The sequence below is a fragment of the Lontra canadensis genome, unplaced genomic scaffold, assembly GCF_010015895.1.
Source record: "Lontra canadensis isolate GAN:19392208 unplaced genomic scaffold, GSC_riverotter_1.0 scaffold205, whole genome shotgun sequence".
NCBI classification, from domain to species: domain Eukaryota; kingdom Metazoa; phylum Chordata; class Mammalia; order Carnivora; family Mustelidae; genus Lontra; species Lontra canadensis.
In genome coordinates, this window is record NW_022631199.1 from 179532 (window position 1) to 198667 (window position 19136).

Genomic DNA, 19136 nt, shown 5'->3' on the forward strand with positions numbered 1-19136 from the left:
GCTCCCTGAAGTATCTGTTTTATGGTGAAGGATAGGTTCTTCTTACAATGAGAAAGAAGGCACAGCTGGGGTTCCTGGGTGGCTCAGTCTGCTAAGCACCCAGGTTTGATCTCATGGTCATGAGGTTGAGCCCCATGTCGTGCTCCACACCGAGTTGGGAGTCAGCTGGAGACTCTTGCCCTCCCCTCTGCTGCTCCCCGACTGACACACATGCTTGCGTGCACTGTCTCGCTGCGTCAGAGAAATAAAATCTAAAACAAGACAGAAAGGAGACACAGCGCATAGTGAGCCCCTCAGCATTTTGGAGGCAACACAGTCCTCATTTGGGTGTGATGCTCTGGCCAGCTTACCAAGTGACATGGAAAGTTGCTAGTTTTGAGTGGGACCCAGAGCAGGAAGGCTCCATGCAGGTCCAGGTGCTACTGGGGCACACGGTCCTGTAGATGCCGTGCCACGCCAGGTATCTCTTGGGAGCCACTGGCACACCTCTTTAGGGAGTCACTGGGCCACGGTCCGTGCCTATAGGGTTTCGGAGCAAAGCACCCCCGCCATCCGCTATGGATAACTTCTTTTTTTTGAGAAACAGCTCTTGGCCTGCTTCTGGGCCTTTGTAGAAACAGAACGCCTGAGCGTGGACAACCACATTATCGCGCGATCTGATGTAGGTGTTGTCTGACCCACTGAGCTGTGAAGTGTGGCACGCACCACAGAACGATTGGGTGCAGGAGATCAGGCTTTAAGCAGGCGCTGAAAGCACGGGCTAGGTCACATGGACCACACTCCTGCCACACCGCCTCTCTCTCCCTGCCTGCACCTAGGGCACCAGGGCACACTTCCTGCATGGGGAGAGCCCCACAATCCGTTGACTGAGGAGGAGAATAGTGGGGCCTGGGTTACAGATGGTTTTGTGCAATGCATAGGCACCACCCGGGAACCCTTCAGGCCATGCAGCTGGAAAATTCATTGTGCCGGGAAGGCAGTCTTGTGCATAAAGTCTGTTAGCCCACTCTCAGCCTCCTAAGAATGGGCTTTAGGGGTGGAACACACAGCCCGTGCCAGGCTCATTCCCTTGTAGGGGAATAGCTTTCCTTGTTACAACTGGGGCTCTTTGTTCTACGGAAACATGCGTGTCAGTGGCTCTCGGGCCCCCCCCAGCCTCATGTAGTTAAGACTGTGTTAGGGCGGAGTGGTTCTTGAACTGCAGCATTAGAGGGAAGTATGTAAGCCAGTTGTTGTGCGTCAGCTGCCAGGAGCACCTGCTGGCGGTGAGAGAGCAGTGTCCGCTACTGGAACTCTCTCTTCTGTATGTGAACAAAGATGAACGAAGCCTGACCATGTGTGTCCTGTGGTACCTCCAGCACCAAGATGCTGTGGGCAGAAGTGTTTGGAGTTCCTGACAGGTGACCGTCGTGTGGTCCTCTGCTAAACAGGTTCCTTGGAAGGACATATGGCCAGAGGCTCGGCTGTATGCTGAGGGACTGTGGCCAGTGGTTTGGCTGGATGCGTGGGGAAGGGAGGAAATTCGATTGGAAACTTGAAGACAGGGAGGTCTGGGGCAGAAGAATGTGGCTAGATGTCCCACGTCTGTGAGAGGGACAGGAGGCAAAGATGCGTTCCATGAGAACTCCCAGCAGTGTCTCTTCAGCAGAGGAGGATTGTGATCATTAAGGGGACAGGGTGGCCTGTTCTCTGGATCCCAGTCAGCCAGTTTCCCCAGTGTGTCCTGCGGTTGCCCAACGGGCCCATGAGTAAAGTGGCCGTGGTGACAGACAGAAGCTGTGATGGCTCTCAGCAACATGGGCGCCAGCTCACCAAGGCCAGCTTGGCCACGGCCCCTGCCGCATTCGCGGTCTGGAGGCCACTCCTGAGTCTCCGCTGCGGGCTGTTGAGCCGCTTACTTGACCGCTTCTTATGGTGAAGCCTTGAATGTGGGAGGCCGCTTGTGCGCTGCTTTCAACGCTTTAACTACGGCGTGTCTTGGTCCTGATGTTTTTACGTTTATCTTTCTGGGGGCAGGAGCTGGGGTGTGCACGCCTTTCCTCAGACTTCGTCAACCATTGCTCCCTCTAAGGAACGTTCTGTCCTCTCTCTTTCATCCACCCGGGATTCCTACAGTGCATTTGTAGATGTTTGCTGGAGTCCCACAGGCCCTTGAAGCTCTCTTCATTTTTCTTCCTTCTTTTTCCTTTCTTTCCTCAGACTGGGCAGTTTCAAAGGTATGACCTTCGAGTTCACTGATTCTCTCTTCTCCCTGCTCAAGTATGCTACTGAATCTCTCTGGTCACTATTTCATTTCAGTTATGGTTATTTTTCAGCTCTAGAATTTGCTTCCTTTTCATAATTTCTGTCTTTTTACCGATGTTGTTATTTTATTCAGACACTTTTTTCTTATTTCTTTCAGTTACTTGTTATGTTCCTTTAGCGTGTTGAACACATTTTAAGATTCTGGTGTAACATCTTTAACTAGTTAATTAAAATAGCAGAGGTTCCTCAGACACGGGAATGGGCTTTATGAATGGGCCATATGTCCTCCTTTCTTTGTATGTTTTGTAATTGTTTTCTTGAGAACTACACATTCTATTATGGTGTGGTAAGTCTGTTATGGACTAAGTATTTGTGTCCCTGAAATTAATATGTCGAGTTAATATGTAACTTTTTCCATCTGGAACCCTAATTTTCCTACTCCTTGGGGATCGGTGGTCTTCGCTTACTGAGGGTCGGGGCGGACCTTCGTGTCCTTTCCAAACTGTGCTTGCAAACCATGTCTCTCTTGTGTGTGGTCATTGAAGTTTCTCTTGCTTTGTCTCTCTCCATTCAGCTAATGAATGGACAAAGATGTTCTTAGACACCTGGCTCCTGTGAGAGGAGAAGGAAATAGGTCTTGTCCCCTTGAATCCATATGGCTGGAAATCCGCCTCAGTCCGTGGTAGTTGAGACCTCTCTGCTGACCTCCCCGCAGTCACAACCAAAAGCAGCCAGAGGGCCCCATTGACATCCAGATAACAAATTTGTGTATATACACTAAAACTCTGGGGTATACGTGTCCTACTTCCTGGTATTCTGTATCTCTCTCTAAATGAAACGAACACAAGTTGGTAACCTGGTTTTGATATTAGGAGTTGGCAGGAATCTAGTTGTGATTACTTCGGTTGTATTTGCACTGCTGTGTGTGAGTAAGCAGCGTGGCCTTGGTGTCGCATGTTGGAGGGTGGCACTCTTGAGTGACCGTTTGACTTCATGGTTGAGCCTGATGTAGCCCAGCACTTTGAGGATGTTTTGCACTGTCTTCCTCGTGTATGTTAGTGCAAGTTGAGTAGGATTGTGGCTGCCGGTTTCGCCCATCCTAGATATGCTGATGTTTTATTCTGAGGTGTCTTTGTAGACTTTGTACAACAGTCTTCTCATTTATATACCATAAATCTTACTTGTTGTACGTGAACAAGTCAGTGATTTTTAGTAAATTTACAGAGTTGTGCGGACTTCACTGTAGTCCAATTTTAGGACCTCTCTGTCACTCCCAAAAGTGGCCTCGAGCCCTTTGGCAGTCACTCTGTCCTCATCCTGCCCAGGGCACCACTGATCTACTCTTTGTGCATAGCCTTGTCTCTTCTAGAGAGTTCGCATAAGCGTCATGTCTTTGGTGGGCTCTGTGCCCAGTGTGGGGCTTGAACTCAAAACCCTGAGGTTAAGAGTCACATGCTCTGTTGACTGAGCCAGCCAGGCGTCCTGTTGCTCTGTGTTTCTGGCTAATACTCCGTTGTCTGATGGATCACATTTTGTTTATCCGTCGACCAGTTTGGACGGGTGATTTGCTGTTTCGGCTTTGCTGCTGTTATGAGTAGAGCTGCTGTGGATGTTTGTTTTCATCTCCCTTGGGAGGGAAATTGCTGGGTCTCCTCAGCATTTTGAGAAACTGACCAGTTGTTTTCCAAAGTGGCTGTACTAGTTTACATCCCCACCAGTAACGTGTGAGGACTCCGGTTTCCCCACAACCTCACAACACTTTTTCTCATCTGTCTTTTCCATTGTAACCCTCCTAGTGGGTGTGAGGTAGCATCTCACTGGGGGGTTTGACTTCCATTTTCCTCAAGATAACGAGCATCTTTTCATACACTTTTTTCCATGCATATGATTTGTTTTCACTCTTTGACCATCTTCTATGTGCTTGTGTTTTTATTATGGAGTTTGTAAGAGTCTTTTATATATTCTGTATAGAAGTCCCTTTATCGGATACATGATTTGAGAATATTTGTTTCCTTTCTGTGGATTATCATCTTATTTTTTTTTTAAGATTTCTTTATTTATTTTAGACCTGTAGTGAGGAGGGACAAAGGGGGAGAAACAGAATCTCAAGCAGATTCTCCACTGAGCACAGAGTTATGAACCCCAGGGGCTCAGTCCCACGACCCTGAGATCATGATCAGGAGTTGAAATCAAGAATTGGAGCTTAAAGGAAACAGTCAACAAAACAAAGAGGCAACCCACGGAATGGGAGAAGATATTCACAAATGACAGTACAGACAAAAGGTTGATATCCAGGATCGATAAAGAACTCCTCATACTCAACACACACAAAACAGACAATCATATAAAAAAATGGGCAGAAGATATGAACAGACAGTTCTCCAATGAAGACATACAAATGGCTATCAGACACATGAAAAAATGTTCATCATCACTGGCCATCAGGGAGATTCAAATTAAAACCACATTGAGATACCACCTTATACCAGTTAGAATGGCCAAAATTAGCAAGACAGGAAACATGTGTTGGAGGGGATGTGGAGAAAGGGGAACCCTCTTCCACTGTTGGTGGGAATGCAAGTTGGAGCAGCCACTTGGGAGAACAGTGTGGAGATTCCTCAAGAAATTAAAAATAGAGCTTCCCTATGACCCTGCCATTGCACTACTGGGTATTTACCCCAAAGATACAGATGGAGTGAAAAGAAGGGCCATCTGTACCCCAATTTATAGCAGCAATGGCCACGGTCACCAAACTGTGGAGAGAACCAAGATGCCCTTCAACGGACGAATGGATAAGGAAGATGTGGTCCATATACACCATGGAGTATTATGCCTCCATCAGAAAGGATGAATACCCAACTTTTGTAGCAACATGGACGGGACTGGAAGAGATTATGCTGAGTGAAATAAGTCAAGCAGAGAGAGTCAATTATCATATGGTTTCACTTATTTGTGGAGCATAACAAATAACATGGGGGACATGGGAAGATGGAGAGGAGAAGGGAGTTGAGGGAAATTGGAAGGGGAGGTGAACCATGAGAGACTATGGACTCTGATAAACAATCCGAGGGTTTTGAAGGGGCGGGGGGGTGGGAGGTTGGGGGAGCCAGGTGGTGGGTATGAGGGAGGGCACGGATTGCATGGAGCACGGGTGTGGTGCAAAAAACAATGAATACTGTTACGCTGAAAAGAAATAAAAATGAAAAAAAAACAAAACTGGATGCTTAACCAACTGTGCCACCCAGGTCCCCCCATTTTACTTTCTTAAAGATATTCTTTGAAGCAGAGAATTTTAATTTTTTTTCTCTAGGGAATCCAACACAATTTATTTTTGAACTAAATAGGACAGACTGAGTGAAAGAAAGTTTTATCCTCAACTTTCCCAATAGACATTTTCTCCTCAGACTGCACGTTAACAATTTTAAGTCCCTTCAGTGGCCTTCATGATATTCACAAAGGATGTACAAAGTGTGTCATTTGGTTGAAGAGTCAGGTTTGAAAATAATAATCTGTCCACTTTTAGTGCTTCAGATTTTTTTAAAGTAATCTCTCTGCCAAATGTAGGGTTTGAACTCATAACTCCGAGATCAAGAGTCGCATGCTCTGTGGACTGAGCCGTCCAGGTACTCCACTTTGCTTTAGAACAGCTTTCAAAACATGTTAGGATGCTCCCAGCTCATAACTGTTCATTTTTTCTTCCTAAAATAACTTAGAGCAAGAGAATCGTTTACTTTGTACATGTTAAAAAACAGAATTCCTCCCCCATCTCCTGTGTTCCTGGTGGGAAAAACTGGTCCAACCTGACAGACGAGGCAAAGTGTCTGTGTCCTGTTTTGGCTTCTCTGTTTTAAGTGACCAGAGAAAATGCTTTCTTGTTTTTATTTTGGCTTCAGCATAAGAGTACCAAGTGTCCCTTTCTTACTCGTGTTCTTGATGCGGCATGCAACGCTGACCTGCATTCAAGCAGTGAGCATTTCAGAGCTTTGCAGTTGCCTCCTTCACACACTGCCAAGCAGACTTCCCTCCCTGGAGCATGGTCCGACTGTGACAGATGACCATGGCAGACGTGCACCTGGGCCCTGTTTTTGGCCACATCCTCAGCTTCTCCTCGGGATGCCAGAGTCCCAGGGCCTGACCGCCTCCCCTGCTTGTGGCTCAGGCCTGCCTGGGTGCAAGCCTAAAGGATTTAAAGTTTGACGAGGTCCAGTGTATCTGACTTTCTTTCATCATTTGCCTTTGGTGTCATGTCTGCTTCACTGCGTGGTCCAAACTTTAGCTTTTCTGTTAAGGTCTGGATCCACTTGGAGTTCACGGCATGAGAAATGGGCCGAACTTCTTTTCTTTGTATGTGGATATCCAGCGGTCTCAGCAGTATTTCAGTTCATTGCTTCCCTGGTGAGCTGTCTGGTCATCCTTGCTGGAGGCCAGCTGACCCTCCGCATGAAGGTTTGCTTCTAGACTGATCCATGTGTCTGACCTTGTGACAGCGCCACACCAACTTCATGTCCAGAGCTTTGTAGTAGGGTTTGCATGCAGGTGGTAGGGTCCGCCAGCTTTGTTCTTCTTTCTCAGGATCATTCTGGCTCTTCCAGGGCCCTTGCATTTCTGTATGAACTTTAGGGTTCACTGGCCAGCTTCTGCACGGGAGCCAGCTAGGAGTCTGACAGAAAGTGGACTGAACGTGGAACAGTTTTGCCATCCTGGCGATGTAATTATTAGTGTGGTGTAAAAACACTGACATCTGCTGCTCTGTTTTTGTGTTACTTGTTCCCTCTGTTGTTTGTTTCCTTCCCCACGCCCCCACCTCCTACAGGTTACCTGAATATTATCTCAGAACTCCATGGTGACTTCCGTGCACTGACCTCAGTGTGCCTCCTCACACAGAACCTTCGCCAGTCACTCTAGGTGCTACGTTGTATACGCGCAGTTGGGCACAGTGTGCTGGCGTGGACATGTAACGGGTCAGTGCTGTGTAGGAACCTAACCTGTCTTTATGTCTCTAACTTAGAAGACGATTTGTAGGAATCCCGTAGGGTGATTATCTTAACTTGGTGTGCCTATTTGAGAACCACTTTTACATATTTTAGCCAGCTCAAGAGAAAAAGTGAGTGTATTTTATTTCCCTGTATATTTACTCTGTTTCTCTAACCCTCCTTCCTGATGTTCTGGAATTGCTAGCTACCCTTTTCAGTTCCTTTCTGATTCGACGGCTTCTTCGAGACGTTCTTTCAGGGCAGACCCGCTAGCAGCAGTTTCTTTGTGGGTTTTCTTCCTCTGAGAGTAACTCAATTACCTCTTTATTCCTGAAGAAAAGTTTCACTCAGTGTGGAATTTTGAACTGACAGTTCTTTTCTTTGAGCACTGAAAACCACTGTGCCACTTCCTTCTGGCTGCATGGTTTCTGACGAGAAGTGTGCTGTCATTCGATTTGGTTTGCTCCTGTAGGTGAGGGGTCTCTCACGCCACTGTCAAGGTCTTTTCTTTGTTTAACATAAAATTTCATAGTGATTTCTTTGGTATGCTGTGTGGGTCTGATTCGTGTATTTTGATCCTATGGGCTTACGTATTTCTGCCTAATTTGGGAAATGGTCAGCCAATATTTGTTTGAGTACGTTTCCAGCTTGCAGTCTTTCTCTTCTGCTGGAGTGCTGGTGATATGAGTGTTCAGTCTTTTGTTTTGGACCCTTGGGTTTGTTCTCATTGTTGTTTTTAGTGTTTTCTCTCTGTTGTTCTCTTCTTTGACCTTTAATCTCATGGATTCTTTTATCTTTCATCTCTGGCTGCAGTCTCCATCGACCCATTTTTTATATCAGTTCTTGTATTTCTAAGTTCAAAAATTCTCAGATACTTTACTGTGTCTTCTGTTTCTCTGCTGAGACTGTGGTTTAATTTATTTCCAACATGTCCATAGTTGCTTGTGGAAATACTTTTCTGATGTTGCTTTAGAATCCCTGTCTAGTAATCCCATCAGTTTCATCCTGGTTTTGGCATTTGCTTGTATTTTTTATTTAAGAGGAACTTTTCCTGGTTCTTGGCGGGGTGATTCTTCATTGTATCCTGGACAACTCTGGGTCTTGTTTTTGTTTAGTTTTCCCTGATGGTGCCCTGGGAGTAAGAAGCTGATTCCTCTTAGGGCACCTGGGTGGCTCCGTGGGTTCAGCTTCCAACTCTTGATCTCAGCTCACGTGGTGACCTCAGGGTGGTGCGATCAAGCCCCATGTTGGCTTCATGCTGGGCGTGGAGCCTGCTTGAGATTCTCTCTCTCCTTCCCCTCTCACCTTCTGTCTTCCAAAAAAAAGAAAGAAAAACACTGATTCCTGTTACTGCCATGTGAGAGCGAGAGCCCCAATTCCCCACTTGGCCCTAGTTTGTGCCTTGCAGTAGGTACAGACACCTGTCACTGCTGGCTGGGGGTGGGATTTCGCTTCCCTGCACCTGTACCCTGGCTGGGAGAATTAGAGTGGGGTCTTGTTACTGGCCCCCTCTACTGAGCCGGTACAGTTTCCCTTGTTACCTGTGACTCCTCACTTACGTTTTCAGACACTGTTCCAATTAGGGGAAAGCACACTACAGTATAGTTCACTGAGGGATGATGTCCATGCCCCCCTCTTTTTTTAACTAAGTATCATTGACACACAATGTCGTATTAGTTTCAGGTGTGCAACGTAGTGATTTGACAGGTGAATGTTATGCCCAGCACAAGCGTAGCTACCATCTGTGTTGGTATTACAGTATCATTGACCGTATTCCTTAGGCTGTACCTTTTATCTCCATGATTTATCTGCTCCATACTGGAAGCCTGAACCACCCTCTCCCCCAACCCTCCCCTCTGGCAACCATCCCTTCTCTATTTATGGGTCTCTTTCTGCTCTTTGTTTATTCTTTTGCTTAGGTGTTTAGATTCTACATGTAAGTGAAGTCATGTAGCATTTGTCTTTCTCTATCTTATTTCACTTTGCGTAATACCATCTAGCTCCATCCACAATGGAGTCTCGCAAATGGCAAGACTTCATTCTTTTTTGTGGCTGAGTAATAGTCCCTGGTGTGTGTGTGTGTGTGTGTGTGTGTGTCCTCTTCATTATCCATTCATCAGTGGAGAGACCCTTGGGTTGCCTCCATATTTTGGCTACTATAAATAATGCTGCAGTAGACATAGGGATACGATATCTTTATCACTAGTGTTTTTATTTTCTTTGGGTAAATACCCAGTAGTGGAATTATTGGATCATATGGTAATTCTATTTTTAATTTTTGAGGAACCTCCTTACCATTTTCCAGAGTGGCTGCACCATTTTGCATTCCCACCAACAGTGCATGAGGGTTCCCCTTTCTCTGCATGCTCACCAACTCCTGTTTTCTCCTGTGTTGTTAATTTTAGCCATTCCATATCTTAATGTGGTTTTGATTTGTATTTCCTTATGATGAGTGATGTTGAGATATTTTGGTGTGTCTTTTGGCCACATGGATGTCGTCTTTGAAAAAATGCCTATTCAGATCCTCTGCCCATTTTTTAATTGGGTTGTTTGTATGTTTTGGTTATGAGTTGTATATCTTTTGCATATTAACCCCTTCTGAGATGTATCATTTGCAAATATCTTTTTCTATTCAGTAGATTACTTTTTTGTTTTGTCAGTGATTTCCTTCACTATGCAGAAGCTTTTTATTTTGATGTAGTCACAATAGTTTGTTTTCACTTTTGTTTCCATTGTCTCAGGAGACATCTGTAAATATGGTACTAAGGCCGATGTCAATGTGATTTTACTGTATATGTTTTCTTTTAGGAGTTTTATGGATTCAAGTCTCAGTTTAATCCATTAATCCATTTGGAGGTAATTTTTGTGTATGGTATAAGAAGGGGTCTTGTTTCATTCTTTTGCATGTGGCTGTCCCATTTTCACAGCACCATTTGTTGAAGAGACTGTCCTGTTGTCTATTCTTGACTCCTTTGTCACAGATTAACTGACCACATAAGTGTGGGTGTATTTCCAGGCTCTCTGGTCTGTTCCTTTGATCTGCATGTCTGTTTTTGTGCCAGTATCATGCTGTTATGATTCCTACAACTTGGTCATAAATCCTGAAATCTGGGATTGTGATACCTCCAGCTTTGTTCTTATTTCTGAAGATCACTTTGGCTAGTTGAGGTCTTTTGTGGTTCCATACAAATTTTAGTATTATTTGTTCAGTTCTGTGAAAAAAATGTTCTGGTATTTTGATAAGGATTGCATTAAATCTGTCTGTTGCTTTGGGTAGTGTGGACATTTTAATAGTATTAATTATTGTCATCCATGAGCATGGTATGTATTTCCATTTGTTTGTGTCTTCAGTTTTTGTTTTTGTTTTTGTTTTCAGAATACAAGCCTTCCACTTCCTTGGTTCAAATTATCCCTAAGGTATTTTATTATTTTTGGAATATTCGTAAATGGGATTTTTTCCAAATTTCTCTTGCTGCCACTTCATTATGGGTATTTATATTCTTTTTTTTTAAGAGTTTATTTATTTATTTGATAGACAGAGATCACAAGTAGGCAGAGAGGCAGGCAGAGAGAGAGAGGGAAACAGGCTCCCTGCTGAGCAGAGTCTGATGTGGGGCTCGATCCCAGGACCCTGAAATCATGACCTGAGCTGAAGGCAGAGGCTTAACCCACTGAGCCACTCAGGCGCCCGGGTATTTATAGTCTTAAACTACTTCTTGCTGCAGTTTTGGAAGGTTGGGTGTTGGGAGTATTTTATCTGTTTCATGTAAGTTGTCCCATTTCTTGGTGTGAAGTTGGATATGATATCCCCTTATTTCAAGCGCTAAAGAATCTATGGTGATGCCTTTTTTGTTCCTGATATTGGTAATATGCAGTTTCTTTGTTTTATTCTTTTTTTTTAAGATTTTATTTGTTTATTTAACAGAGACCAAGAGAGCACAAGCAGGGGGAGGGGCAGAGGGAGAGAGAGAAGCAGACTTCCTGCTGAGCAGGGAGCCTAATGCGGGGCTCAATCCCAGGACCCTGAGATCACAACGTGAGTGGAACGCAGAGGCTTAACCGACTGAGCCACCCAGGCGCCCCTCCTTGTTTTATTCTTGATCATTTCTTGTAAGGGTTTACTTTTTAAAAATGACTTCGAAAAACCAACTTTGGGCTCTGTTAATATTCTCTTTTTTCTGTTTTCAATTTCATTGATTTCTGCTTTTCTGTTCTACTTTGGGTTTAATTTATAACTTTTTGGAACAGAAGCTTAAATCACTGAATTTAACCCTTTCTAAGACATTTTCAGATGCATGCATTGAGAGCTACAAATTTTCCTCATGACTGCACTGTTTGCATCCTGCCGTTTCCTACATAAGGTTTTGTTTCATTCGCTCCATTTTGTTTCATTCACTTTTCTGATTCCATTTAGAATTATGCTTAATCTCCAGATATTTGAGGAATTTGTATTAGTGTTTTGTCATTAATTTCAGATTTCATTTCTTTGGGGACAGATGGTATGCTCTGTAGGGTTTCAGACCTTGGAATTTATTGAGATGTGTTGCTCTTTTTTCTGAATGTACTTTAAAAGAGAGTGCATTCAGTGGTCGGATAATGTTCAGTAAACACCAGGCTGAGTGAATTGAATCGTGTTTATGTTCTTATTAGTCATTTTTGTCTTCTCGCTCTATTCATTATGGAGAAAATTTGTTAAAGTCTACAGCTGTGATTGTCTATTTCTCCTTACAATTTTGTTAATTTTTGATCAGTGCATTTTGGAGTTTTGTTAGATATACATGTTTAGCACTAACTTTTTTTGTCAAATGGACTTTCTTTTTTATTGTGTGTTGTCTGTCTTTTTCCCAGGTAACAGGCTCTGTCTGAGAGCTTTCTTTTGGCACAATGTATCTCCCCCCGCCCGCCCCCATCCCCGGTGTTTTTGATGTTTCTGTGTCCTTATATTTCACAGTGTCTGTTGTGAAGAAGATGCCTCTGTATGTTGTTGGTTTTTTCTTTAATCCAGGCTGACAATCTGCCTGTAAATTAGAGGATTTCATCTATTTATATGTAGCATAATTACTAATATGGTGGAGTCTAACCGCACCCTCTTGAGTTTTATTTTCTGCTTATGCCATTTGATCTGTGTTCCTTTGTTCTTCCTTTTCTGCTTCCCTTTTCTTGCTACGGGTAGATCTCTTGGTATTCGTGGATATTTCACGGTGGTCCCATCAGTGCGGTAGCCACTAGCCACAGGTACTTCGGTTGAAAATTCGGTCCCCACTTGGGTCAGTCACACTCAGGTGCCTGTAGACCCATGTGCTTGTTACCACATTGAACAGGACAGGTTACTGCAGATTATTTTGAGTCAGAATTACCCACAGTCCCATGTGAAAAGGCCAGCATTCTAGTCAGGATGTGTGTTCCTATTGTGTGTTTACTGCTTATGGGCTTGTGTGTGTAAGCCTAAGAGATGCTGCTCTTAGCCTCAGTTTTCTTTTCTAGAGCAGGCAGAGGGCTTCCTGCTCTGCTGCTGCGTGGGCGGCTCTGGAAAAGAACACTATAAAAAGGCTAACTGCGTTATAAACGCTAAAGGGGTTCTCAAGAAAACATCAACACTCCGTTCACTGTGTTTCTGTGTTTTGTTTGGGCTTTCAGGTTGCTGACAGAGCTGGAGTCCCCTTCTTGGTGGCCCTTTAGCTCCAAGCTTTGGAAGACGCCGGCAGAATCGAAGCCCAAGAGAGGCACCGCAACGGCTGGTCCCAAAGCTCTTGGAAAAGAAGGGGTGGTGGTCCGAATTCCTGCTGTTGTCTCCCAGGGGACGGGGTGCCATGTTAAAGCAGGAAGTCTCACCCTCCTTGTGTCGGGGTTGGAAATCCATGACTCAGGCTCTTTGCTCATGCACAGATTTGCAAGAGAAGATATAGATGACATTAAGGTTCACACGCCTTATGAAATTAGCATTCGCCAGCGGTTCATTGGGAAGCCAGACATAGCTTATCGCCTGATATCCGCCAGGATGCCAGAGGCTCTCCCCATTTTGGAGGTGCAGTTCAGCCAGAAGATGGAGTTGTTAGAAGGCGCCTTGATGCCCAGAAGTGCCAGAATGTCTTCCCCAGCAGAGAAGGGCTGCACCGTCTGGCAGGCGGGTGAGTGAGCTCCGGCCCGGCCTGCGCACTAGTCTCCAAGGTCGAGGTCCGACACGGCACGCCTGCAGTGCACCACTGACTGTCCGTTGTTTGTAAATGAAGACCCTCCAGACCATTCTCCCTAGTCCCAGAGCTCAGGTGTGTTTCACACCTGAGGGCTGGAAGGGCTGTCCCCGAGGTTGGCAGGGCTTGCTGGCCCTTTCAGAACAGAGGAAGGCTCCACATGAGGCTTTCCTCCTTTCCTCCATGGGACTTGCTGGCACCGACCTGCCCACCCTGCTGGGCAGCCAGTCCCTCCACCCCTGAGCGCAGCATCAGAGTCATCCTGTCCCGCCTTCCAGGGACTTGCTTACGAATCAGTCTCTGAAAACTGCGGCATACTTTCTTTGGGTCTGCAGGCCTTCCTCCTGTCCCTCTGAGTCTCTCTGTGGGAGCATGGAGCTGGGCAGTTGCAGCAGGGGTCCTGGGTCCTGGGTCCTGGGTCCCAGCCCAGGGTCGTCTGACATCCCGGGTTTGCCATCTGGACGCTGTCAGGTAGCATCTCGCTCATGTGTGTTCTCGTGTCTGTGATTGACGGTGACAGGGCGAGTCTGATGCTGCTTGCTTGTTTTCGGGCATCACGAGTTTTCTCTGAGGGTTGCCTCGTCTGTGTTTGTTTTCTGCTCTGCCGTTGCTTGGTTTTCTGGCTCTGTAGGAGTCCCTGCCATGCTGTAGCTGTGCGTCCCGTTGGCTTCGGAAGCTACCTGTCCCTCTGCCAGATTGTCATTCTCCATGACAGAAATCCTTACCTGGGTAAATTCCCCGTCAGCTTGTTTTGTGCCCAGCCTAAGAAGTCACAGAGTCACAAAATACCCTATTTACTGGTACTGTCCCAGGTGAGCTTGTGTCTGTGTTACCGTGATCCTAACAGGCCAATAGTCCTCCCTTATTATTAACTCTGAATCCTGGATGTCTGTTACAGGAGGAGTATGCTTATGACTGTTCTAGGTTCTTTTTGCTCTAAAGTGATTGTTTTTCAGTGCTAATGTGTAACCTGGTTCCCTAACACATAAATATTTTTACATTATTCTACATGACTTCGTGTTTCGAAAGAAATGTACCTGAAAATAGATGTGGTCCCATAAGCACCAAAATATCGGAAGTGTTAGTGTACAAATATAATTTTGTGGCATTTCCAGATTTTTCTCTGGCCCTTTTCTCAAGGCGGCACTGGGCAGCGCATAAAGGGGCTGAGAAGGATGGGCAGTCGCAGTGAGCCTGAGAGAGGCCCAGGCAGGACATCGGCTGCCCCCGCCCTCCCGTTTCTCTGGGAGGGGCCTGGGCCGTGAGGAGCCCCAGGGCTGGTAGCGCACCAGCTGTTCATTCTGCCAGTGCTTATGGGGAACTCCCTGGGCCAGGCACTTGCCATCCTGTTCTCACGGAGCTCCAGCACATCCGTGGGTGGTTCCAGAGAGAGGACACGGCACAGGGTGTCACGAGACAGGTGGCAGGGGAAGCACATACCATACAGGGGAGAAGAGGCTTGCTGGGCCCGCTGTGACCCTGCGTGTCCAGGTGCAGACAGGGAGGGAGGGTGGGAGGTGCATGCCAGGACTGCGGCCCCCCGGCAGGAAGCCAGGTGAGTGCAGGTTCCTCAGGGCCCGCCGTCGGGAAGGGCACACGGGCTGCACATCTTCCTCCTCAGGGAGGGCACAGACAGGCTCCCTCACAGAAGGTCAGCCGGTGCGGGGCCCTCACCACATCCTCAGACACCTTCCCAGCAGGACCTGGACTGGGAATGTGTGGCCTCACCCATCACCGTCACAGACCACGGTGTGGGTGCGGAGGGAACCGGACCACACTGTGATGACAGATGGGTGTTCACCCTGGTGCTCACTTGAGCCTCGGGGGCGGGAGCAGGGGGGTTCCCACAGTGTGTCTTGTCTACGTGGACCGAGAGGTGCCATCCTCCCTCAGTGAGGCACCCTGCCTCCGGAGTATGGGGGTATTTGGCGGGGAGGAGGGGAAGCAGGGAGGAGGCCAACACGTGGGACAGTGTCCGGCTTTCCGAGGGCTCCGCGGGAGGCCTGGGCAGGCCCTCTCTGTCTCTCCTGCTGCTTTTTGCCAGCACCGGTGTTTTCCCTCTCCCACGCTGGAAAACAGAGGCCGTAGAGGTGGAAACCATGACTTGACTTCTCAGAAACAGATGCCTCTCCTCCATAAGCCAGTTGGGTAGAATGCGTGGCCAGCAGGTGGCAGTGTTGCCACGGAACTCAGGTTTGCCTTGAGTCAGCGTCTGGAGAACTTTCCAGAGACCTCCAGTCCTGCGTGGTGGAGGTGGATCGGCCAGGGGCAGGCGCCAGGGTCTCCTGGGCTTCAGGGGCTGGGAATGACACTGGTGGACTGCATCCACCCCGGGGAAAAGCAGCGGAAAATGGCTCTTTGTGTGTACAGCACCTTTAAAGTAGGGTATTTTCAGGCTTGGGGACGAGCTGGGAGGATGGTCCCCTGCGGCTGCCATCCTCTCTGTCACAGCTAGCAAGCCTGTCCGCCTTCTCTCCAGATCCCCCCGTGCTTGCTGTCCCGGAACCCTCGTCTGGACTCCCGTGTGACCTGTGGCGGCTCCCTGAGCTCTCCTTGCTTTGAGGGTCTCAGCAGCTTGCAGGAGTTGTGCTGAGGTTTTGTAGAGTATTTCCCAGTTGCACTGTATTGCATGTTGTCTCAGGGTCCTGGCGTGACCGGTTTTAGGAAGAAGACTTCACAGCATGGCCCGTGCATAGCATTTTATGGTCTTTTTGGTACTTATTTTTGTCTTTGTTGTTTGCCAACTGCCACCTTGGAGAGAAGCCTTCTCTGACCTCCTCATTTAAGAGACAACACTCGCCCTCTGGTGGTCTGCCACACTTTCACACTGGGACATGTACTCCGTCCGGACTGGACCCAGCTGGTCTCCTGATGACCACCTCTCAAGTACCCAGAACAGCCCCTGGCATCAGGAGCACACACATCTATTTCACAGTAATACACGTTGGGGACACTGTCATTTAAGACTTGGGCTTCAAGTGGTGGAGTTCCAGTCCCAGGAAACAGACACCACGCTGACCACAGACAGGCCCCCCTCCCTACCAGTGTGGTCACTAGGACACGGATGCCACGCTGACCACTCGCAGATCCCCCACCTGTGTGGTCACTAGGACACGGACACCATGCTGACCACAGACAGACCCCCCCCCATCCATGTGATCACTAGGACACGGACACCATGCTGACCACTCACAGACCCCCCACCCATGTGGTCACAAGGACATGGACACCACACTGACCACAGACAGACCCGCCCCACCTGTGTGGTCACTAGGACACGGACACCACGCTGACCACAAACAGACACCCCCACCCATGTGGTCACTAGGACACAGACGCCACACCCACCCATGTGGTCACTAGGACACGGACATCACGCTCACCACAGGCAGACCCCCCCCCCACCGGTGTGGTCACTAGGATAGGGACACCACGCTGACCACAGACAGACCCCCCCACCTGTGTGGTCATTAGGACACAGACACTGACCACAGACCCTCCCCGTGTGGTCACTAGGACACAGACCCCACGCTGATCACAGACAGACCCCCCCACCTATGTGGTCACTAGGACATGGACACCACGCTCACTACAGACAGACCCCCCACCTGTGTGGCCACTAGGACACGGACACTATGCTGACCACAGACCCTCCCTGTGTGGTCACTAGGACACGGACCCCACGCTGACCACTGACAGACCCCCCCAGCCGTGCGGTCACTAGGACATGGGCGCCACGCTGACCTCTCACAGACCACCCCTGGCCCCTGTGGACCTTTGGGAGCTGTCGGTTCTCACCCACTTGATCTTCGGAGGACTCTTGCTTGGGTCCAAGGTACATTTGCCGAGGGCTTTACTTTCTCTCTGCTGAGTAGGCTTGCTCTCTCTCTTACCTTCCTACAGTGTTGAGGGCTTGGGCACTTGGGATTTTGTGGAAAGGGCTTCCCACCCCAGTTCTCTAAGCTTCTGGGTCTGTCCCTGGGTAAGGTAGGCATTTCCTTCCCTGTGTCATGGATGAGGCTTTCGGGTCCCAGGGACAAGGAGGAAGATGGTCCCGTGGGCAGACAGGCTTTGGGTGAGAGTGGGCTGGGGAGTTCTTGCTCGGATGCAGACCTGTCCACAAAGGACACTGGCATCTGCAGATGCCCCTGCCAGCCCAGCTGTTGTTCCCAGGAAGTGAGATCACGCGTAAGTCCCCTTGCAGCTTGAACACTTTGTGCTGATTGTGTTTGACTGTGATTATTCGTGGCTCTAGAGACAGAAACCATCTTAATCGATGTTTTCAGAAGATGGCTCACAGCGTTGAACTGAGTCCGTGACTCAGGTCTCAGTGCAGAGCACCGGGGGTGCCAGCTCCATGCCAGGTGTCATCCTGCTGGCCGTGAAAGATACCGTGACTCTGTGTATTCCGGGAAGAAAGATTCTCTGTTTGGGCTTCTGCCTCAGCAAAAGCTGTTCCGTTAAATATTCAAAGAAATATCAGCCTGTCCCTCTGGAAGATAGCTCTGGGTCTTGGAATGGAAAGCACAGCAGTGCTAAAGGGGCCCAGGGCCAGGCCCACGTGTGAGTCAGACGCGGGCCTTGGTCTCAGAGAAGCAGTGCGGTACCAAGCATGTTAATATCAGAGGTGTGCAAGCGGAATGATGGCAGGACAGACGAGGGAAGGTTGTCGCTCATGGAGCCGCAGAGTGGAGGACATGCCATCACACTTGTGCTGGGGGCCGTCTGCGTGTGTGATGTGTGCAAATGAGGAGCACGGCGGGCAGGGCCCCGGGGGCCAGGGACAGAGTGGCGGTGGGCCAGGGACAGAGGACCAGGGGGCTGGGGACAGGGTGCCAGGGACAGGGTACTAGCAGGCCATGGATGGGGAGCTAGGGATGGGGACTGGGGATGGTGTGTGAGCCTCCAAGGATGGGCTGCCAGGCTGGCTGGAGCAGGAGTCCATGAGCCTGGGGAGTAGAAAGCAGGGAAGGGGAGGGCCAAGGCCAAGTGGGGAGGTGGAACCAGTGTTTGTCATCGCATTAGCACCAAGGACTGGTTAACGTCGTGGGCATGGGTTGGCCTTTTCTTGAGGCTAATAATAGCTGGTAGTTCACGTCTGCGTTTGCTATTTCTGCCATCATGTCTTCCAGCTCGCTCTGACGGTTTCAGAAAAGTGCTTGTCGTTGTGTAACGTTTTAGGTAGTGACATTTAGATCCCTTGAGGCTGAACAGTGCTGATTTGCGTGCTGCAAAAGTTCCTTGCTAATGAAAAGCCTTTAGGGAGCCAGACTGGGACAGAGCTTTGAGGTTTTAGAACACAGGTTGTGACATCAGTTTGCTGGGCTGCGATCAGCTTTTATTTTTCTTACAGAAGGACGTAGACGAGCAGACATCCGTGTGCATGGTGTACAGTAGGGGTTTTCTCTGGCTGCCTGAATACACCTGCGGTGTGGCGGGTCTCTGTAGGCTTTCCCAGGGCACACACACAGCAGAGGGGCTTCTGCACACCGCCTCCTCCAGCAGAGGCAGGCTGGGACCTGGGGTCCTGCCTCTGCACAGCTCTTGCTCACGCACCAGTCCCCAAGCTCTGCATCGGGCCTGGTCCCTCTTCCGCTGCAGGACCCTGAGAACCCCGTGTCTTCCTCGCTCCAGCCTGCATCTCTCCTGGACGAGGCCAGGCTTTCTTTGCTCGGCCAGGCCGTCTTCAGGGATTACTTTGAGAAATGAGCATAGCAGGGGTATATCT

At 48.4% G+C, this 19136-nt stretch overlaps 1 protein-coding gene across 3 annotated transcripts in view; it reads left to right on the forward strand.

Moving 5' to 3' along the window:
* Positions 1 to 19136, forward strand: part of SNAP47 (synaptosome associated protein 47) — a 41957-nt gene that overhangs the window by 10945 nt on the left and 11876 nt on the right. For all 3 annotated transcript variants that reach the window (XM_032848481.1, XM_032848480.1, XM_032848482.1), the window contains exon 3: positions 12855 to 13345. In XM_032848481.1, the coding sequence (XP_032704372.1) occupies positions 12855 to 13345 (491 nt within the window). The remainder of the gene's footprint in view (positions 1 to 12854; positions 13346 to 19136) is intronic.